Here is a 22,304-nt window from a genome sequence, read left to right on the forward strand (position 1 = left end):
AAATGCTCCCTGCACCCCTATAGGGCACCCCAATACAGCAGCACCCTGACCCTGCCCCATTGCGCCCAATGCAGCACCCCAAAATGTGCACTGCACCCCAAAACACTCCCTGCACCCTGTCCCATGGCACCCCAATGTGGCACCCCAAAATGGGCACAGAGACCCAATGCGGCACCCCGAAATGCACACAACACCCCAAAATGGCACCCCAACATGCACCCAGCACCCCAAAACGCCCCCAGCACCCCAACATGCACCCTTCCCCACCCAGCCCCCTCTCCATGCCACCCCAAAACGCACCCAGTCCCCCAACATCCCCCCCACCCCGTAGCACCCCATGCCCCCCCCCCACTCCCCCAACCCCCCCCCCCCCATCCCTCTGTGTCCCCTCCGTGCCACCCCAAAACACACCCAGCACCCAACCGCCCCCCCCACCCCCTGTAGCACCCCCATACGCCCCCCCCCCGGACACCCCCCCCACCCCCCTCCGTCCCTCTGTGCCCCCCCCCCCCCCAAGCCCCTGTCCCCTCGGGGGGGGGTCCCGCTCACCGGGGTCGCAGTCATCGAGGTCATGCTCACAGACGCCCCCCCCGTAGCCAGGGGGGCAGAGGCACCCAAAGGTGCCGGGGCGGTTGGCGCAGGTGCCCCCGTGCTGGCAGGGGCTGGCCCCACACTCGTCCACGTCCTCCTGGCACCGCTCCCCTGGGGGTGTGTGTGTGGGGGGCATGGGCACCCATGGGTGCTGGGGGCACCCAAGGGTGCCCAAAGGGATGCACAAATGTGGGAGGGGGAAGGGACCCACGAGTGTTGGAGTGGGGGACCCAAGGGTGCTGGGGGAACACCCGAGGGTGTCCAAGGGATGGGAGGGAGGGACCCAGGGGTGCTGGGGGCACCCAAGGGTGCCCAAAGGGACACATGGATGTGGGATGGGGGAAGGGACCCAGGGGTGCTGGGGGCACCCAAGGGTGCCCAAAGGGACACACGGATGTGGGATGGGGGGAGGGACCCAGGGGTGCTGGGGGCACCCAAGGGTGCCCAAAGGGACGCACGGATGTGGGATGGGGGGAGGGACCCAGAGGTGTCAGAGTGGGGGACCCAAGGGTGCTGGGGGGACACCCGAGGGTGTCCAAGGGATGGGAAGGAGGGACCCAGGGGTGCTGGGGGCACCCAAGGGTGCCCAAAGGGACACACGGATGTGGGATGGGGGGAGGGACCCAGGGGTGCTGGGGGCACCCAAGGGTGCCCAAAGGGACGCACGGATGTGGGATGGGGGGAGGGACCCAGAGGTGTCAGAGTGGGGGACCCAAGGGTGCTGGGGGGACACCCAAGGGTGTCCAAGGGATGGGAGGAAGGGACCCAGGGGCGCTGGGGATGGTGAGGGGGAGGACCCAGAAGGGTGGGGGGGACTTCGGGGGGACCCAGTGGGGACAGGGGCACCCAAAAAAGCTGGGGGGGGACCCAGGGTGCTGGGGGGGACCCAAGCTACCAGGGAGGGACCCAGGGTGGCCAGCAGGGACCCAGGGGCACCTCGGGGTGCTGGTACCTTGCCAGCCGGGGGGGCAGCGGCAGGTGAAGCCCCCGTAGTCGGCGGTGGGGGCGCAGGTGCCCCCATTGTCGCAGGGGTCGGGGGCGCAGGGGGCCAGGACCACCTCGCATGCGCGCCCTGCGGCACCGCGGGGACACCGTCAGGATGCGGCCCACCCATGGGACCCAGCACCCGGCACGGTGCCACCCATGGGGGCCACCAGCACCCAGCGCAGTGGCACCATCACGGCACGGTCACCGTCACCCATCAGGACACGGGACGCAGCCACCGGGCACCCAGCGCCCTGCGTGCCCCCCCCAGCACCCATGGGTGCCCACCTGTGAAGGGCGGGGCGCAGAGGCAGCGGTGGGTGCCGGCACTGCCCACGCAGGTGCCCCCGTTGCGGCACGGCCCCGAGGCGCAGGCGTCCACCTCCACCTGGCACTGGGCACCTGGGGGGACACGGGGACAGTTGGGGACGGTTGGGGACGTGGGGGGGGGATGTGGGGACAGCTGGGGACGTGGGGGACAGGAGGGGACAGTTGGGGACAGCTGGGGACGTGGGGGATGGTTGGGGACGTGGGGACATTTGGGGACATGGGGACGTGGGGACAGTTGGGGATGTGGTGGGGACAGCTGGGGACATGGGGACCAGGGGCCAACGAGGTGTCCCCAGGGTGCGTGGAGGGGGGTCCCCAGGGTGTCCCACTGGTGTTCCCGGGCTGGGCGAGGGGACAACGCCACAATCAGGGGGTGGGCAGCGGGGGGGGGTCCCCAAGGTGTCCCCGAGGTGTCCCCACCATACCTTGGTAGCCCTGGCGGCAGGCGCAGCGGTAGCCCCCCCCCAGGGGGGTGCAGGTGCCCCCATGGCGGCAGGGCCGCGAGGCGCAGGCGTCCCCCCGCTGGGCGCACGTGGGGCCCCCCCAGCCCGGCTCACACTCGCACGAGAACCTGTGATGGGGGGGGGGGTAAATGTGGGTGTGGGGTGCCGGGGAGGGGGGCCAACGGCACCCCCTGGCACCCCCATGGGTACCCAGCCCCAGCACCCATGGGCACCCCCATTGGCACCCATGGGCACCCCCACGAGCACCCACGGGCACCCTGAGGGGCAGCCACGGACAAGCCCTGGCACCCCAATGTACACCCACGGGCAACCTTGAGCACCCCAACACGCACCCATGGGCACCCAACGTGCACCCACGGACATTTCAGGCACCCCTGGGCTCCCTCTTGGGCACCCTTGGGCATCATGGACAGCCCCAGGCACCCACGGGTAACCTCAGACACCCCCAAGGGCACCCATGGACGACCCTGGGCACCCACCATGCACCCACGGGCAACCTTCGGCACCCCAACGTGCACCCATGGCCAACCTTAGCACCCAACGTGCACCCATGGACATTTCAGGCACCCCTGGGCTCCCTCTTGGGCACCCTTGGGCATCATGGACAGCCCCAGGCACCCACCCAGACACCCGTGGGTAACCTCAGGCACCCAGTCAGCCCCACCGCGTGGCGTGGGTGCTCACCCATCCCCGTGGTCACGGCAGGTGCCATGGGTGCAGGGGCTGCTGTGGCAGGGCAGGGTGCCCGGGCGGCACTGGGCATCGCGGGTGCCCGGCGGGCACAGGCAGGTGAAGCCGTTGGCGCCGTCCACGCAGGTGCCGCCGTCGTGGCACGGGTTCGAGGCGCACTCGTTGATCTCCACGTTGCAGCGGGGGCCTGGAGGTCGGGGGGGTGTCGGTGGGGCACCCAAATTGGGGCGGCACCCAACAGAGGCTCACAGCGTGGATGATCAATGGGGCAACCAACTGGGGCACCCAGTGTGTGCACCCAATAAGGGTAACCAACAGGGGCACCCAACGTGGTCAATCAACGGGGGCACCCAACAGGGCACCCAAGATGGGTCGTCAACGTGGTCAATCAAGAGAGGCACCCAATGTGGATAATCGATGTGGGCACCCAATGGGGGCACCCAAAGAGGGTAATCAACAGGAGCACCCAAGACGGGCACCCAAGACGGCACCCAACGTGGGCACCCAACAGGGGTAATCAACACGGGCACCCAACACAGGTAATCAACACGAGGACCCAACGTGGGCAAACGACAGAGGCACCCAAGGGGGGTAATCAACACGAGCACCCAACAGGGGCACCCCACGTGGGCACCCAACACCGCAACCCCAAGCAGAGGCTGGTGGGTGCCACGGCTCCTCCAAACGGGCACCCGTGGGTGCACTGGCACCAGACATTGCTTCAAGTCCCTTCCCATGGGTGACAGCCCTGTGGTGACACCTGGAGAGCAACGAGGCCACCCCAAACCCCGCCGAGCACCCGACGGGCACCGAGGGCACCCAGCACCCACCTGTGAAGCCCGGCTGGCAGACGCAGTCGTAGCGGCCGATGCCGTCCTGGCACACACCGTGGACGCAGGGGTCGCTGGCGCAGTCGTCGGGGTTCACCTCGCAGTTGACGCCTGGCACCCAAGGGTGGCGGGCGGTCAGCACCCAACCCGCCACGGGGCCGGGCACCACCAGGCACCCAGGTGGGCCCCTGCCTAGGCTGGTTCTTGTCCCGTGCTCAGGTGGGACGTGGCGGCACCCAGTGATTGCCCCATGGTGTCACCCCATGCCCAGGTGGGACCCAACGCCACGTCCAGCACCCAACCAGTGCCCGCATGGGACCCACCACCACCTCCAGCCCCCACCCCACACCCAGATGGGACCCACCACCACCTCCAGCCCCCACCCCACGCCCAGATGGGACCCACCACCACCTCCAGCCCCCACCCCGCTCCCAGACGGGCACCCCCCCTACCTCCCCAGTCCCCCCACCCCGTCCCTTACCGGCGGTGCCGGGGGGGCAGTTGCACTGGTAGGAGGCGATGCGGTCGATGCACTTGCCCCCGTGGCGGCAGGGCTGGCTGTGGCACTCGTCCAGCTGCAGCTCGCAGCGGTACCCGGTGAAGCCGGGGGCGCAGGCGCAGGAGAAGCTGGCGATGCCGTCCACGCACGTGCCGTGGTGGCATGGGTCCGGCGTGCAGTCATCCGCGTCGCGCTCGCACAGGGCGCCCTCGAAGCCTGGGGAGGTGGAGACAGGGGTCCGGGGCACCCATGGGTGCAGGGTTTGTAATGCCAGGGGTCAGGGTTTGTAATGCCAGGGGACACCCGTGGGTGCAGGTTGGGAACTGCCAGGGGTCAGGGGCACCCGTGGGTGCAGGGTGGGCAATGGCAGGGGTCAGGGTTTGTAATGCCGGGGGATACCCAAGGGTGCAGGGTTTGTAATGCCAGGGGTGAGGGGCACCCGTGGGTGCAGGGTGGGCAATGCTGAAGGTCAAGAACACCCATGGGAGCAGGGTTTGTAACGCTAGGGGCCAGGAGCACCCACGGGAGCAGGGTTTGCAATGCCAGGGGCCACCCATGGGTGCAGGGCGGGCACTGCCAGGGTCTGGGAGCACCCATGGGTGCGGGCTCACCCTCGGTGCAGCGGCACTCGTAGCCGTTGGGCCGGTCGATGCACTTGGCGCCGTTCTGGCAGGGGGTGCTGGCGCACTCGTCCATGTCCGTCTGGCACGTGGGGCCCGAGAAGCCTGGACGGGACCCCGAATGACCCGAAAGCCAGGAGCACCCTGACCCCAAAGGGCACCAACCCCCCGGAGAACCCCTCAACCCCAAGAACACCCCAATTTAAAGGACCCCAAAGCCAGGAGCACCCCAAACCCATGGGACCTCCACCACAAATTATCCCAACCCCAGGAACACCCCAAATCCAAATGACCCCAAAGCCAGGAGCACCCCAAATCCAAAGGACACCAACCCCCCGAGCACCCCTCAACCCCAAGAGCACCCCAATTTAAGTGACCCCAAGGCCAGGAGCACCCCAACCCCATGGGACCCCCCAACCCCAAATGAACCCAACCCCACGAGCGCCCCAAATCCAAATGAACCCAACCCCAGGAGCACCCCTAACACCAGGAGCACCCCAAATCCAAATGAACCCAAAGCCAGGAGCACCGATGGGTGGGTGCTGGTGGGTGGGTGCTGATGGGTGCTGATGGGCGCCCATGGGTGCTCACCGGGGGGGCAGGAGCAGGCGAAGCCGTTGACCAGGTCGGTGCAGCGGCCGCCGTTGGCGCAGGGGCTGCTCTGGCACTCGTCCACCTCCAGCTCGCACAGGGGGCCGCTGAAACCTGCGGGGGGGCCGCCGGCTCCTGACCCCCCCCTGCCCATACCAGTGCCACCCCCCCTTCCTCCGCCAGGTCCCATGCCCGTCACAGCACCTGTCCTGGGTGCCCCCGCCCAAAACCCCATAACCGCACCCTAATCCTATTCCCAGGACCCAGGCCCGGACCTGGACCTCCCCCCCCCCGGACCCCCCCCGGCACCCACTGGCCATGCAGATGCAGGTGAAGCACCCCGGCCCCCCCAGCACCCCACGACCCCCCCCACAACCCCCCCAGCAACACAGGACCCCCCCCCCAGGACCCCTCTAGCCCTCCCCAGCACCCACCGGCCATGCAGATGCAAGTGAAGCCCCCCCAGCTCCCCAGGACCCCCCCAGGACCCCCCCAGCACCCACTGGCCATGCAGATCCAGGCAAAGCCCCCCAGCCCCCCCAGACTCCCCCAGACCCCCCCAGGACCCCCCTGCCCCCCCCCCTCCAGCACCCACCAGCCATGCAGATGAAGCACCCAGCACCCACCCAGCACCCACTGGCCATACAGATCCAGGCAAAGCCCCCCATCCCCCCCCAGCACCCCAGGACCCACCCAGGACCCCCTCAGCACCCCCCCCAGTGTGTCCCCCCCCCCCACCCAGCACCCACCAGCCATGCAGATGCAGGTGAAACACCCAGCACCCAGCACCCCCCCAGGACACCCCCAGCACCCACCAGCCATACAGATCCAGGCAAAGCCCCCCCAGCACCCCAGGACTACCCCAGGACCCCTTCAGCACCCCCCCCCAAGGCCCTCCCCCAGCCCCCCCCCCCAGCACCCACCAGCCATGCAGATGCAGGTGAAGCACCCAGCACCTCCCCCAGGACACCCCTAGCACCCACCAGCCATACAGATCCAGGCAAAGCCCCCCAGCCCCCTCCAGCCCCCCAGGACCCCCCCAGGCCCCCCTCAGCACCCCCCAGGCCCCCCCCAGCCCCCCCCCCAGCACCCACCGGCCATGCAGATGCAGGTGAAGCACCCAGCACCCCCCCCCAGGACACCCACCCAGCACCCACCAGCCATACAGATCCAGGCAAAGCCCCCCATCCCCCTCCAGCCCCCCAGGACCCCCCCAGGACCCCCTCAGCACCCCCCCAGCCCCCCCCCCAGCACCCACTGGCCATGCAGATGCAGGTGAAGCACCCAGCACCCACCAGCCATACAGATCCAGGCTGAGCCCCCCAGCACCCCAGGACCTCCCCAGGACCCCCTCAGCACCCCCCCAGGCCCCCCCCAGCCCCCCCCCCAGCACCCACCGGCCATGCAGATGCAGGTGAAGCGCCCGATGCGGTCCAGGCAGGTGGCCTGGTTGCGGCAGGGCCCCGACAGGCACTCGTTGACGTCGCTCTCGCAGCGCGGCCCCGCGTAGCCCCGGCCGCAGCGGCACTCGAAGGAGCCCTGGGTGTTCACGCAGCGCCCGAAGTGCTCGCAGGGGTTGGCGCCTGGAGGGGGGGGGGAGGGGGGGGGTCAGCACCCATGGGTGCCCGCCCCACCCATGGGTGCCCACCGTCCCTGAACACCCCCTAACCAGTGGGTGCCCCCCACTCATGCTGGGGATGCTCTCTGCACGCAAATCTCCCTCTCATATGGGTGCTCCTCACCCATGGGTTCCCCCCCCCCAACTCATGGGTGCTCCCCCCACCCATGGGTGCCCTCCTCACCCCTGGGTGCCCACCGTCCCTGAACACCCCCTAACCAGTGGGTGCCCCCCACTCATGCTGGGGATGCTCTCTGCACGCAAATCTCCTCCTCATGTGGGTGCTCCCCACCCATGGGTGCCCACCACCCCTGAGCACCCCCCAACCCATGCGTGCCCCCCACTCACCCTGGGGATGTTCTCTGCACGCAAACGACCCCCTTTCATGGCTGCTCCCCACCCATGGGTGCCCCCCCCCCGCCCATGGGTGCCAACCGCCCTTGAGCACCCCGCAACCCGTAGGTGCCCCCCACCCATGCTGGGGATGCTCTCTGCACGCAAAGGTCCACCTTGCATGGCTGCCCCCCACCCATGGGTGCCCACCGCCCCTGCGCATCCCCCAACCCACGGATACCCCCTCACCCATGCTGGGGATGCTCCGCATGCAAACGTCCCCCTTGCGTGGCTGCTCCCCACCCATGGGTGCCCCCCCCCACCCACCGATGGAGCACTCGTCGACGTCCTGGTCGCAGGCACCGCCGGTGAAGCCGGGGGGGCAGGTGCAGATGGCGCGGCCGTTGACGGGGTTGGTGTCGCAGACGGCATCCTCGTGGCACGGGTTGCTGACACAGGCATCATCCAGGTGGCACAGCAGCCCTACAAAAGGGGTGGGGGGCTCAGCGGGGGGGACCCCACAATGGGAACTCCCCCCCCCACACGCACATTGGGTGCCCACCCCCAGCCAGGGTGCCCGTGGGGTGATGGCCAAGCCGTGCCAAAGGCACCTAACGTGAGCCAGAGGCACCCCGAGGTGCTCAACCCGTGCCGTGGTGCTTCTGGGGGTGCCCACCCCATAACAGGGTGCCCATGGGGTGATGCCCACCCCATGCCATTGATACCCAACCCGCACCAGGACCACCCTAAGGTGCCCAACCCCGTGCCATTGACACCCAACTTATGCCAAAAACAACCCCAAGGTGCCCAACTCCATGCCATGATGCTTCTGGGGGTGCCCGTGGAGTGATGCCCACCCTGTACCATTGACACCCAACCAGTGCCAAAGCCACCCATAGGTGCCCAACCCCATGCCATTGCCACCCTACCCACACCAGGACCACCCCAAGGTGCTCAACCCCATGCCACGATGCTTCTGGGGGTGCTCATGGGGTGATGTCCATCCCATGCCCTTGACACCCAACCTGTGCCAAAGCCACCCATAGGTGCCCAACCCCATACCACTGCCACCCAACCTGCACCAGGACCACCCCAAGGTGCCCAACCCCATGTCATGATGCTTCTGGGGGTGCCCACCCCATGACCATTGACACCCAACCCACACCAGGACCACCCCAAGGTGCCCAACCCCATGCTATTGCCACCCAATCTGCACCAGGACCACCCCAAGGCACCCAACCCCATGCCACTACCACCCAAACCACCCCAAGGCGCCCACCCCGTTACACCACTCCTCTCTGGGTGCCCACCCCACAATTGGGTGCCCTTGGGGTGAAGCCCACCCCACGAAAGCACCACCCAACCCACACCAGGACCGCCCCAAGGCGCCCAACCCCATGCCACTACCACCCAAACCACCCCCAAAGCGCCCGCCCCGTTACACCTCTCCTCTCCGGGTGCCCACCCCATAACCGAGGCCCAACCCCAGAACCCTCACCCGTCTTGCCCATGGGGCAGGCGCAGTAGAAGGAGGCGACGCGGTCGTGGCAGGTGGCGCCGTGGAAGCAGACGGCGGTGGCGCAGTCGTCGATGTTGTCGGCGCAGCTCTCGCCCGTCCAGCCGTTGACGCAGACGCAGACGTGGGCGCCCGGCGAGTTGAAGCAGGTGCCCCCGTTGTGGCAGGCGTTGGGCTGCAGCTGGCACTCGTCCACGTCCTCGGTGCAGAACTGGCCTGGGGGGGGGGGGGGGGGGTGTGGAAATGGCGAGAAGGGGAGGGGGGGTGAAAGGGTGAGGAGGGGGGTGAAACGGCGAGGAAGGGGTTAAAATGGCGAGGGAGGGGTTAAAATATGGCGGGGAAGGGTGATGAAGGGGTTAAAATGGCGAGGAAAGGGTTAAAAGGGGGGGGTAAAAAGGTGAGGGGGGTAAAAGGGCGGGGGGGGTAAAATGGCGAGGAAAGCGTTAAAATGGCGAGAGGAGGAAGGGTGGGGGGGGTAAAATAGTGAGGAAAGGGTTAAAGGGGCAAGGGGGTTAAAATGGTGAGGAAGGGGTTAAAATGGCCGGGGGGGGGGTTAAATGGCCGGGGGGGGGGTTAAAATGGCAGGGGGGGTGCGAAATGGTGAGGAAGGGGTTAAAATGGTGTGCGGGGGGGGTGTTAGAAGGGGGGGGGGGGATGGCAAGGAAGGGATTACAATGGCCGGGGGGGGGTGTGTGTGTGTAAAAGGGCAAGGGGGGGGTAAAAGGGCAGGGAGGAGGGGGGGGGGAATGTGACCCACCTGGGTGCCCCCCTCGACCCACCCCCCATTGTCCCCCCCGACGCCCACCTGGGGCACCCATGGGTGGCCGAGCACCCCCACCCACCCACCCCAAGCACCCTGACCCACCACCCAACGCCCCCCCCTGTACGCCCCCCCTGTGCCCCCCCCCGTACCCGTCCACTCGGGGGGGCACTGGCAGTTGTAGGTGTTGACCCCGTCCACGCAGGTGCCCCCGTTCTGGCACTTGTGCCCGGGGCAATCGTCCACGTTGGTGTCACAGCCCTGCCCCGTGAACCCTGGGGGGGTGGGGGGGGTGGGGGGGCACCTCCATGTTAGAGGGAATCCCCAAACCCACTGGTGTGTCCCCCCCCCCCCCCCCGCGAAAAAAAAAAAATCACCATGCTGGGGGACCCCAACGGGCACCAGAGAGCCCCATGGGGTGCCAAGGACATGCCAAGGACCCCTGGGGACACCCCCACCGTGACGGGGACCCCACGAACCACCCCCCCCATTGCCAGAGACCCCCAGGGACACCCCCACGGACCCCCCCCCCCATTGCTAGAGAACCCCAGGGACACCCCCACGGTGACGGGGACCCCACGAACCACCCCCCCCCATTGCCAGAGACCCCCAGGGACACCCCCACGGTGACAGGGACCCCACAGCCCCCCCCCCCGGTGCCAGGGCCCCCCACCCCATGCCAGGGAGCTCAATGGGTGCTGGGGACCCCCAAACTCCCCCCCCCCGAAGTTGCACCCCCCAAACCAGATCACGCACCAGCCCTGACCCCCATAACCCTCCCCCCCCCCCCCAGCAAGGGCACCCATGGGTGCCCAGCACCCACCGGGCAGGCAGCTGCACTCGAAGCCCCCCTCACCGAGGGGGCGGCAGGTGCCCCCGTTGAGGCAGGGCGAGGGGGTGCAGGGGTCTGGCAGCGAGCAGGAGGGGCCTGGGGGGGGAGGGGGGGGACAAAAGGGGGTGGTCAGCACCCCAGGGTGGGGCCTCAAGGGATACCTTCAGCACCCATGGGTGCCGTGGGCAGCAGCAGGCACCCACAGGTCCCATTTCCACCTCCTGGGAGCCCTTAAGGAACCTGTGGGTACCTCGAGCACCCGTGCATGTGGTAGGCTTGCCTGCTTCTACTGGGCACCCATGGGTGCTAGGGGCACCCACAGGCACCCATGGGAGCTGGCTGCACCCCCTTGTGCACCCACAGGAACATCTGCCCTGCTCCCCCACCCTGGGGTGCCCTTGAGCACCCATAGGCGCTGCAGACCTGCCTCCGTCTATTGGGCACCCGTGGGTGCTGTGGGCATTACTGAGCACCCATGGGTGCTGTGGGCATCAGCAGGCACCCACAGGTGCCATGGGCATCAGCAGGCACCCAAGGGTGCCATCGGCACCTCCTGGGTGCTCTCAAGGAATCCTCAGCTGCCTTGAGCACCCACGGGCACCTGGGGCCTGCATGGCTCCACTGGGCACCCATGGGTGCCATGGGCATCAGTAGGCACCCATGGGTGCCATCGGCACCTCCTGGGTGCCCTCAAGGAACCCCCGGCTGCCTTGAGCACCCATGGGCACCCAGGACCTGCCTGCACTTACTGGGCACCCTTGGGTGCCACACTCACCCTCGGGACCTCCCTTCACCCCTCAGGCGTCCCGGGCACGCCCAGCTCCTCTCCTCCTCACCCCCTTCCACGACGGGCACCCACGGGTGCCACAGCCACTAGGGGGGCACCCTCCTGCCCCCCCCCGCACCCAAGGGACCCCCACTCACCGCGGAAGCCGGGGGGGCAGAGGCAGAGGTGGCTCAGGGTGCCGTCGTGCAGGGTGCTCTGGCACAGCCCCCCGTGGGCGCAGGGCGAGGGCACGCAGGGGTCCCGCAGCTGGCACCGCTCCCCCAGCGCCCCCGGCCGGCACCTGCGGCACCGCACCCATGGGACCCCCGCCGCGCCCACCACGGGACCCCCCAGACCCCCCTCACCGGGACCCATGGGACCCCCGCGGGGCGCTTGGGACCCCTGCAGGGTGCTCACACCCCCTATGGGACCCCCCCCCAGGGCACCCTTGGGACCCTCACATCCCCTATGGGACCACCCCCGGGCACCCATGGGACCCTCACACCCCCTATGGGACCCCCCAGACCCCCATGGGACCCTCACACCCCCTATGGGACCCCGCCCCCCAGGGCACCCTTGGGACCCTCACACCCCCTACGGGACCCCTCCAGGGCACCCATGGGACCCTCACACCCCCTATGGGACCCCCCCGGGCACCCATGGGACCCTCACATCCCCTATGGGACCACCTCCGGGCACCCATGGGACCCTCACACCCCCTATGGGACCCCCCCGGGCACCCATGGGACCCTCACACCCCCTATGGGACCACCCCTGGGCACCCATGGGACCCTCACACCCCCTACAGGACCCCCCCGGGCACCCATGGGACCCTCACACCCCCTACGGGACCCCCCCGGGCACCCATGGGACCCTCACACCCCCTATGGGACCACCTCCGGGCACCCATGGGACCCTCACACCCCCTATGGGACCCCCCCCCCAGGACACCCTTGGGACCCTCACACCCACTATGGGACCCCTCCAGGGCACCCATGGGACCCTCACACCCCCTATGGGACCCCCCCCCCCAGGGCACCCTTGGGACCCTCACACCCTCTATGGGACCCCCCTGGGCACCCATGGGACCCTCACATCCCCTATGGGACCACCCCCGGGCACCCATGGGACCCTCACACCCCCTATGGGACCCCCCCCCAGGGCACCCTTGGGACCCTCACACCCCCTACGGGACCCCCCCCGGGCACCCATGGGACCCTCACACCCCCTATGAGACCCCCCCCCTCTGGCACCCATGCCCCCCCCCCCCAGGACCCTCACATCCCCAGCACCCACGGGACCCCCACGGGACCCCCACGGCACCCCTGGGACCCCCCCAGGACATGGGGGGAACGGGCGCAGGGTGACGGGGGGGCGGGGGGGGCACCCTGGGAACGTGCCCCCGGGCAGCTCCCACGTCCCCCCCCCTCCCCATCCTGTCCCCCCCCCACCCTGCCCGGGCAGGCACCGCCCTGCCCACACCCGGCCCCGCGGGCAACATGGGGTGGGGGGGGGACATGGAATGGGGGGGGGCCCGCACCCGGCCGGCGGCATTGGGTGCTATGGGGGGGGACTTGGGGGGGGGCTATGGGGTGGGTTATGGGTTGTAAAGTGGGGGGGGGGGCATGCGGATCCTATAGGGCACCCCATGGTCAGGGTAACGGGGGAGGGGTGGGGCACGGAGCTTGGGGCGGGCACCCATATGGGGGGGGCACCCATTTTTGGGGGGGGCTTTGGGGCAGCTGGGGGGGGCTATGGGGTGGGTTATGGGTTGTAAAAGGGGGGGGGGCATGCAGATCCTATAGGGCACCCCATGGTCAGGGCAACGGGGGGGGGCCACCCATATGGGGGGGGCTTTGGGGCAGCTGGGGGGGCTATAGTGTGGGTTATGGGTTGTAAAAGGGCGGGGGCACAGGGATCCTATAGGGCACCCCATGGTAAGGGCAATGGGGGGGGGCACGGAGCTGGGGGTGGGGGCACCCATTTTGGGGTGGGGGGGGCACCCATTTTTTGTAGGGGGGGGCACTCACAGGCAGGCGGTGCGGCCGTTGGGGTGCAGCACGCATTGCCCCCCGTTCTCGCAGGGGTTTGTCCCCTCCGGGCATGGCAGCACTGGATGGGGGGGGGGTCGCGGGGGGGGTCAGGCCTATAGCCTCCCCCCCCATGTAGCCCCCCGCCCCATAAATCCCCTGCTGACCCCCCAGCGCCCCTAACAGCCCCCCCCCCCCAAAGCAGCCCCACAGATCCCTCCTTGCCCCGTGCCCCCCCAGCCCCATTCCTACCCCCCCCCCCCCCCCCAAAATGAGCCCCCCCCCGGGGTTAGGAAATGGGGGGAGGGGGGGCAGTGGGTGCCTCTGTCCCCACCCCTACCCCACCAGCACCCTGGGGTGCCCCCTTGTGGGGTGGGGGGGGGTTGAAGAAGGGGAGGGGTGGGCTGAGCGTGGCTGCACTGCACGTGCACTGCACGGACACGGTGCACACGCACCGCACCGACACAGTGCACGCGACGCACACGCACTGCACCGACGTGGTGCACGCGCACTGCACGCACGTGGTGCACACTCACTGCACACGCGCTGTACAGACACAGTGCACTCGCTGCACGCACGTTGCACACGCACTGCGTGTAGATGGCACGCACACTGCACCCGCACTGCACATTGCACACACGCCGCACGGACACTGCGCGCACACTGCAGGCACGTTGCACATGCGCCGCACGCAGGTTGCACGGACATTGCACACTCACTGCACGGACACTGCACGCTCACTGCACGCACATTACATGCTCACTGCGCACAGATTGCACGCACACTGCACGCACGTTGTACACACACTGCACGCAGATTGCACACGCACTGCCTGCACGCTGCATGCTCACTGCACGCACATTGCACGCGCACTGCGCACACACTGCACGCGCACGTTGCACGCGCACTGCCCCCGTGCACAGCGCAGCTGCAGCACACTGCACGCCCACTGCATCCCTGCACTGCACGCAGCTTGCACGCGCGTGTGCGCTGCACCCCTGCGTGCATGCGCTGCCGCAAAGCGCCCTGCCCGGGGGCACCGCACCCCAAAATCGCTGTCCCCCCCCCCCCAAAATCGCTTCCCCCCCCCAAAATCGCTGCCTGCCCCCCAATCGCTGCCCAACCCCCAAATCCAGAGCCCCCCCCAACCCCCCCCGAATGCATTTGAAGCCCGGGACCCCCCCCCCCATCACCGCGCGCCGCCCCCCCCAAACCATTGCAGCCCCCTTTCCTCCGAAATCGCCGCGGACCCCCCAAACCCCAGCTCCCCCCCCCCGGTCACTGCACGTCCGTCCCCCCCCCCCCCCCCAAATCACTGCCCCGTTCCCACGCTCCGCCCCCCCCCCCGGCCCGGCCCCGCGTTCCCACGGTCCCGCTGCGCCCCCCCCGCTCCCCCCCCCCCCGCGTTCCCACGGTCCCGGTTCCCCCTCCCCCCCCCCTCAGTCCCGGTCCGGTTCCCCCCCCCCCCAACAATCCCGCGCCCCCTCCCCCGCCCCGGTGCCCCCAGCCCCGCCCCTCCCCCTACGTTCCCACGGTCCCGGCCGTGCCCCCCCCGCGCGGTCCCGAGGCCCGGGACTGGCCCCCCCCGCTTCGCCCCACCCCCCAAATTGGCCCGGTTGGGTCCGGGTCGCTCCGGTGCCCTCCCCCCCGCTCCAACCCCGGCCTCTCTCAAAACTTTTCCGCGCCGCCCGCGGAAACTTTTCGCCTCCCCCCATCCCTCCCCCGGGGCCCAACCGGGCCGAACCGGGCCGGCTCCGTGTCCTCCCCCCGCCCTTTTGTCCCGGTTCGGCCCGGGCCGGTCGGTGGCGGAGCGGCAAAAGGGGGTTTTCCCCCCGCCCCCCGCCTTTTGGCCCGGTTCGGCCCGGCTCAGCCCGATTCGTCCCGGTTCAACTCGGTTAGACCCGGTTCGTCCCGGTTCGACCCGGTTCGGCTCGGTTCGTCCCGGTTCGGCTCAATGCGGTGGGTCCCGGAGCCGCCGCCGCCGCCGCTCCCCTCCCCTTGGCACGCTTCAGCCCGCTTCAGCCCGGTTCGGCCCGGCCCCGCTCCGCTCCCTCCCGAAGCCTCCCCCTGCCGCTCTCCACCTCCCCCCGCCCTTTGGCCCGCTTCGGCCCGGTTCGGCCCGCTTCGGCCCGGTTCGGCCCGCTTTAGCCCGGTTCGGCCCCGCTCACCTGCGGCCGCCCCGAGGTGCAGCAGCAGCAGCACCAGGCCCGGGAGCCCCCCCGGAGCCCGGCCCATGGCGCCCCCCCCGTTACCGAGCCATGGAGGGGCCCGGTTCGGCCCGGTCCCGCTCCGCGGCTCCGCGCCGGCCCCGGGAAACTTCGCAGCGGCTCCCGCCCCCCCCCCCCCCAAACAAGCCCCGCCCCCGGGGCGGAGCCACCCGGTCCTTGGGGGGGGGCGAAACCGTGCGGGACTGACCCGGGACAAAACCGGCCCCGCCCCCCGCTTCCCGCCTCCCCCCCCCCGAGGGGTCCCCCCCCCCAAAGGCGGGGATTGGGGGGAGGAGGGATTAAAGGGGGGGGGGGCCGGTGGGGGAGGGGGTGCGGGAGGGGTGGGGGAGGGGCATGCAGCTGTTCCCCCCCCCCCCAATCCCCCCCCCCCGCCCTGATGTTTGCAGCAGCTGCAGGGCCCAGGGCCAGCGAGGGGCCCAGAGAGGGGGCGCAGGATGGGCACGGAGCCCCCCCCTCTCCCCCCCCAAGGGACCCCCCCACCCCTAAGGGGCCCTCCCCCACCAAGGGACTCCCTCCCACCACGGGGTAACCCCCCCCCGGCAGGGAGACCCCCCCCATCCCAATGGGGCAACCCCTAATGGGACACACCCCCCCCCGGGGAACCCCCCCCCCCGTAATGAGAATCTCCCCCCCCCAATGGGACACCCCCCTCCAAGGCTGCCCCCCCCACGAAATTCTGTTTCTGCCCCAAAAGCTGCCCGGGCACATTCCAGCGCGGGGCCAGGCTGGCATTGTCACCCAAGGGTGCCATTGTCACCTGGAGGGGTGCCATTGTCACCGGGGGGGGGAGCCCGCCTGGCACCCCTGGGTGGGGGCTGGCACTGCCACCCGTGGCTGGCATCGGCCCCTGGGGCTGGCATTGGCACCCATGGGTGCCCATGTTGGGTGCTGCAGGTGCCAGGAGGGCGCAGCGTGGGGTCCCCATGTGTGTGTCCCCCCCCCATGTCACCACCCCCCCAAGCAGCCCCCAGCCACTGGCGTCACCGCACTTTTATTCAGGGCACTTGGGGACAGAAGGCACCAGACCAGACGTTGGGGTCCCCATCAGGACCCTGGGGCTCCCCCTCCAGATGTCGGGGTCCCCATCCAGATGTTGGGGTTCCCCATGAGGACCTCAGTGTCCCCATCCAGATGTTGGGAGTCCCCATCCAGACATCGGGGTCCCCATCCGGACATTGGGGTCCCCACCAGGACGTTGAGGTCCCCATCCAGACGTTGGGGTCCCCATGAGGACCCTCAGGTCCCCATCGAGATATCGGGGTCCCCACCCAGACGTTGGGGTCCCCATGATCATGCTGGTGTCCCCCCCACGCAGATGGTGGGGTCCCCACCCAGACACCGGGGTCCCCTACCCAAATATTGGGGTCCCCACCCAGACACCGGGTCCCCAGGAGGACACTGGTGCCCCCACCCAGACATCGGTGTCCCCACAAGGATCCCGGTGTCCCCACCCAGACGTCCCCACCATCCCCGTGGGCAGCACCCAACTCCTCTCTCCCACTGGGGGAGCACCCTAGGGTGCCGTCCCCGGGGTCAGGGTGCGCGTGTGGCGGGGGGGTCCCCGGTCACTCCGTCCCCCGCAGGAAGTCCCAGAGGAGGCGGTTGACGGTGTCGGGCTGGTCCTCGGGCAACCAGTGGCCGGCGTCGGGGACGAGGTGCAGGCGGGCGGCGGGTGCCATGCGGCGGCGGAGGCAGGGCGCGAGGCGAGCGTCCAGGAAGGCGTCGCGGGCGCCCCAGAGCAGCAGCACCGGGCAGGGTGGGCGCTCACGGGGCACCGGGGCATCCCTGCGGGGTGGGGGTGGGAGCGATGGGTTAGGGAGGGGAGAGCTGAGGCTGGGGGGGGGGGGGGGGCAAATGGGGGAGTGGCCCAGTGGGAGCACCCGAAATGGGAGGATCCCAATGGGGAGCACCTGAAATGGGAGCATCCCGATGGGAGCACCTCGATGGGAGCACCCGAAATGGGAGTATCTCAGTGGGAGCACCTTGATGGGAGCACCCAAAATGGGAGCACCCAAAATGGGAGCACCCAGATGAGGAGCACCTCGATGGGAGCACCCGAAATGGGAGCATCCCAATAGGAGCATCCCAATGGGAGCACCCGAAATGGGAAGATCCCAATGGAAGCACCTTGATGGGAGCACCCGAAACGGGAGGATCCCAATGGGAGCACCCTGATGGCAGCACCCGAAATGGCAACACCCAAAAGGGGGGCACCCAGAATGGGAGCACCCAAAACGGGAGCATCCAGACCAGGAGAACCCAAAGGAAGAGCCCCCAAAGAAAGAGCCCCCCAAAAAAAGACCACCCGAAAAAAAGAGCACCCAAAGAGGAACGACCTGAGCCAGCAGCACCCCGAAATGAGAGCGCCCCACACCGGTGTTCCCCGGGGGACCACCACCTACCCAAAGATGTTGCGGTAGTAGTTGATGGGGGGCGTGAGCCCCCCGGGCTGCGAGAGGCCGTAGAGGTAGGCATCGAGCTCAGGCTCCGTCAGCCGCCGCGCCGGGTTCTGGATGCCCGTCCAAGGCCCCGTCAAGAAGGTCTTCAGGAGCTGCGGGGCCACCAGAAGGGTCTGGATGCGGCCCCCAGCCCCAAATCGGGGAGAGGGGACTCTCGCTCCCCACCCTCGGCTTCGTTCCTGGTCCTCAAGCGGCGCTTGAGGCACAGAGGGTGGCGCGGGTGCCCTGTGGGGGATGAGGTGGGGATGGGGACCCACCTCAAAGTCAGCCATGGAGAGGAGCAGCTCCGGCAGCAGGGGCAGCTGGAAGAGGAACATGTAGCTGGAGCGGAGCAGCTGCGATGGGTGCCAGGCGCTGAACCCTGCGGTGCCGGGAGAGGAGCAGCGGCGTCAGCGGCGCGAGGCGGGGAACGGCGTCTGGGGGCAGGGCCGCGGGTGGTGGCACCCAACGGCGTGGCCATAGGAGAAGGCACCGAAGGGCATGGCCATGGAAGGTGGCACCCAAGGGCATGCCCACAGGAGACGGCACCCAGCGGCACAACAATGGGAGGTGGCACCCAACTGCACGGCCATGGGAGATGGCACCCAATGGCACAGCCATGATATGGCACCCAAGGGCATGGCCATGGGAGGTGGCACCCAAGGGCACGGCAATGGGAGGTGGCCCCCAATGGTGTGGCCACAGGAGATGGCACTCAATGGCGTGGCCATGGGAGTTGGCACCCAATGGCATGGCCACAGGAGATGGCTCCCAATGGCACAGCCATGACATGGCACCCAATGGCATGGCCATGGGAGGTGGCACCCAAAGACACGGCCACGAGGGATGGCACCCAACGGCACAGCTCTCACGGCACAGCCATACAGTGGCACCCAACGGCACACCACGGTCACCAGAGGTGCCACCCCATGTCCCGAGCCAGGTGCCACCCCTTACTGGCCATGACGGCGCGGTGACTCGCGTCGACGATCACCAACTTCTCCACCACGTCGGGGTGGCCGGCGGCCAGCTCCCAGGCCAAGACGCCGCCCCAGTCGTGCCCCACCAGGATGCACTTGGGGTGCCCGGCGGTGGCACCCGTGTGGCCCTCGGGTGTCCCCAGCACCTCGATGACCTCGCGGATGTCCTCGAGGAGGACCTCGGGCCGGTAGCTCTCCTTGCCCGGTGGCTTCTCGGACGCTCCGCAGCCACGCAGGTCCAGGGCCACCACCCGGTACCGGGTGCTGAACTCCAGCAGCTGGTGACGCCAGCAGAACCTGGGGGGGAGGGGACACCTCCGGTCACCCCCCACGCCAGGTGTCACCTCCCTCCCCCCCCCAAGTCCCCATTACCCACCAGTTTTGGGGGAAGCCGTGCAGCAGCAGCATCAAGGGGGCTGTGGGGGGGCCCCGGGCGACATAGTGGAGCTGCAGCCCTGAACTCTGAGGAGGGGGAAAGGGTGGGGGGTCAGTGGGGGAGCCCCCATCCCAAAAGTTGGGCCCTTCCCAGCACCTTTAAGACACACCCGCCCCCGGAATCCCAAATCCCCCAAACACCCCTCCAGGGCCCCTCCTGGGACCTCCAAGACCCCCTCAGGCCACCCAGAACCCTTCCAAGGCCCCTCCTGGCACCCTCAAGACCCCCAGGAACACACAACCCCCCAAGACCCCTCTCCAGGGCCCTTCTTGGGACCCCCAAGGCCCCCCAGGCCCCTCAGAACCCCTCCAGGGCCCCTCCTGAGACCCCAAAGACCCCCTCAGCCTGCCCAGAACCCCTCCATGGCCCCTCCCAGCACCCTCAAGACCTCCTCAGCCCCCCCAAAACCCCTCCAGGGCCCCTCCCAGCACCCTCACGACCCCCACAGGAACCCCAGCCCCCCCCCCCGAACCCCTCCAGGGCCCCTCCCAGCACCCTCAAGACCCCCCCAGGAACCCCAAACCCCCCAAGACCCCACTCCAGCCCCCCCCCACCACCTTGAGCCTCAGGTGCCCGTGCTCCCCGTAGGTGCCATCCGCCAGCCCCGGGGGGGGCTCTGCCCGCACCCGCCAGCGCAGGGCCCCCCGGGGCCCCCGCCGCAGGAGCACCCCCAGACCCCAGAGCCCGTAGGCGACCCCGGCCGCTGCCACCGCCGCTGCCACCGCCAGCCGGGCCACCAAGCGCTGCAGGGCCAGCAGTGCCCGCGTGGGCGCCAGCAGCGCCGTGCAGAGGGACAGGAGCATGGCAGGGACGATGTCACCACCGCTGTCACCTAGGGCAGGGAGTGGCACCTGTGGGGGTGGACCGGTAGCGGGGGTTTGTCACCTGGGTGGGTTTGTCACATCCGGTCCCCAGGTGGCTTTGGCACCGGGGTGTCCCCACAGCCAGGCGTCCCCATCCCCAGGTGGCCTTGTCACACCAGGGTGTCCAGCACCAGGATGTCCCCATGTCTGGGGGTGGCTTTGTCCCTATGGTGGCCCTGTCCCTAACATGTCCCATTCCAGGGTGGCCCTGTCCCCAGGATGTCCTCACACCAGGGTGCCCACATCCCCGGGGTGTCCCTGTCCCAAGGTGGCCTTGTCACCATGGTGTCCCAGCACCAAGGTGTCCCCAGGCTGAGGGTGGCCTTGTCACCGGGGTGTCCCCATCCCCAGGGTGGCCCTGTCTCCAGCACGTCCCATCCCAGGGTAGCCTTGTCACAGGTTGTCCCCATGCTCAGGGTGTCCCCAACCCAGGGTGGCCCTGTCACTAGGGTGTCCCCACACCACGGTGTCTCCACGCCAGGGTGTCCCCGTCCCAAAGGTGGCCCTGTCCCCAGGGTGTCCCATCCCAGGGTGGCCTTGTCACCGGGGTGTCCCAGTCCCCAGGTGGCCCTGTCCCCAGGGTGTCCCCGACCCCAGGTGGCCCTGTCCACAGGGTGGCCTTGTCACCAGGGTGTCCCATCCCAGGGCGTCCCATCCCAAGTGGCCCTTGTCACCAGGGTGTCCCCACACCAGCGTGTCCCATCCCAGGGTGGCCTTGTCACCGGGGTGTCCCAACCCAGGGTGTCCCGTCCCAGGTGTCCCCGTCCCCAGCAGGCTGTCCCCACGCCGAGGGGGGGGGGGCTTGTCACCACGTCCCAGCCCTCGTCTCCCCGTCCCGGGCCGGGCTGTCCCCGGGTGTCCCCCCCTCGGGGTGTCCCCCCCCCGGGGTGTCCCCTCCCGGGTGTCCCCTGTTCCCTCCCGGGGTGTCCCCACCCGGGTGTCCCCCCCCGGGGTGTCCCCGCGGTGTCACCTCGCCGGGCTCGCTCCTGCCCCCAGTGCAGCCCCACGCGCAGCCTGCCCCGTGCTGTCGCTGTCGCCGGGGCTGTCGCTGTCGCGGGGCTGTCGCGACACCAGGGGCGCGGGGGGGGGGTCGGGGAGCCCCGTCCCGACCTTCTCGCGCCACCTCCGCCCGCCCGAGCTCGGCCGCGCCCGGCCCCGCCCTCCCCCCGCCCGCTGATTGGCCCGCGCCGAGCGCGGGGGAGGAGGGGGCGGGGCTTCGTGGAAGGCAGCCAATGAGAGCTCGGGGGGAAGGGAGGGGGGCGGGGAAAAGGGGAGGGGCGGGGGCAGAGGTCACGTGGTGGCGGGCGGGGGAGGGGCGGGGAAGGAGTAAGGGAGGGGGGAGGGGCGGTGAAGGGGGCCCTGCAGCCCATCCCCCACCCGGCCAGGGGTACACGGGGGGCGGGGGGGGGGACAATGGGACAGGGACAGAAGGGGACGGGGGGGGGACAATGGGACACGAGGACAATGGGACAGGGACAAGGGGACAGGGAGAGGGGGGGCAATGGGACGGGGGGATGGGGGACAGGGGGACATGGGAACAGGGGACAAGGGGACATGGGGACATTGGGACATGGGGACAGGGGGATATGGGGATATGGGGACAGGGGGACATGCGGACAGGGGGACAGGGGAACAGGGACGGGGGACACTGGGAGATGGGGACAGGAGGACACAGCAACGCGGGGGTGGGGGCCATGGGGACACCGTGACACCGGGACATGGTGACGCTGGGACACGGGGCCACAGCCAGGGGACACGGAGCCATGGGACCGGGAACCACTGGGACATTGGGATGCGGGGACAGGGGGACACGGCCAGGGGACAGGGGGTCATGGGGGCAATGAGGCAGGGGGACAGGGGGACACAGGGACAGGGGGACATGGGGACAGCTCCTGCTGTGGCCAT

General features: G+C 69.5%; 2 protein-coding genes across 2 annotated transcripts; both read right to left on the reverse strand.

The window, feature by feature from the left end:
• Positions 1-499: 499 nt before the first annotated feature.
• LOC121062460 (neurogenic locus notch homolog protein 3-like) lies at positions 500-15,794 on the reverse strand (the record flags this gene model as incomplete). Its single annotated transcript, XM_040542462.1, has 17 exons — positions 15,623-15,794; positions 13,455-13,536; positions 11,583-11,725; positions 10,650-10,754; positions 9,979-10,101; positions 9,049-9,282; positions 7,878-8,033; positions 6,997-7,182; positions 5,600-5,713; positions 5,000-5,113; positions 4,371-4,604; positions 3,890-4,000; positions 3,054-3,246; positions 2,331-2,476; positions 1,864-1,977; positions 1,544-1,663; positions 500-702 (listed from the first exon to the last, which is right to left on the reverse strand). Coding segments are annotated over exons 1-17 (2,445 nt in total), but the record flags the coding sequence as incomplete, so codon positions are not given.
• An 863-nt stretch (positions 15,795-16,657) lies between these two features.
• On the reverse strand, positions 16,658-21,534 carry LOC121062487 (epoxide hydrolase 3-like). Its single transcript, XM_040542511.1, has 7 exons — positions 21,370-21,534; positions 20,094-20,387; positions 19,477-19,562; positions 19,078-19,397; positions 18,399-18,502; positions 18,085-18,233; positions 16,658-17,467 (listed from the first exon to the last, which is right to left on the reverse strand). Exons 2-7 carry the CDS (start codon positions 20,337-20,339, stop codon positions 17,248-17,250), a joined length of 1,125 nt encoding a protein of 374 aa, XP_040398445.1. The 5' UTR covers positions 20,340-20,387; positions 21,370-21,534; the 3' UTR covers positions 16,658-17,247.
• Positions 21,535-22,304: the final 770 nt, after the last annotated feature.

Source organism: Cygnus olor, chromosome 30, assembly GCF_009769625.2.
Source record: "Cygnus olor isolate bCygOlo1 chromosome 30, bCygOlo1.pri.v2, whole genome shotgun sequence".
Lineage (NCBI taxonomy): Eukaryota > Metazoa > Chordata > Aves > Anseriformes > Anatidae > Cygnus > Cygnus olor.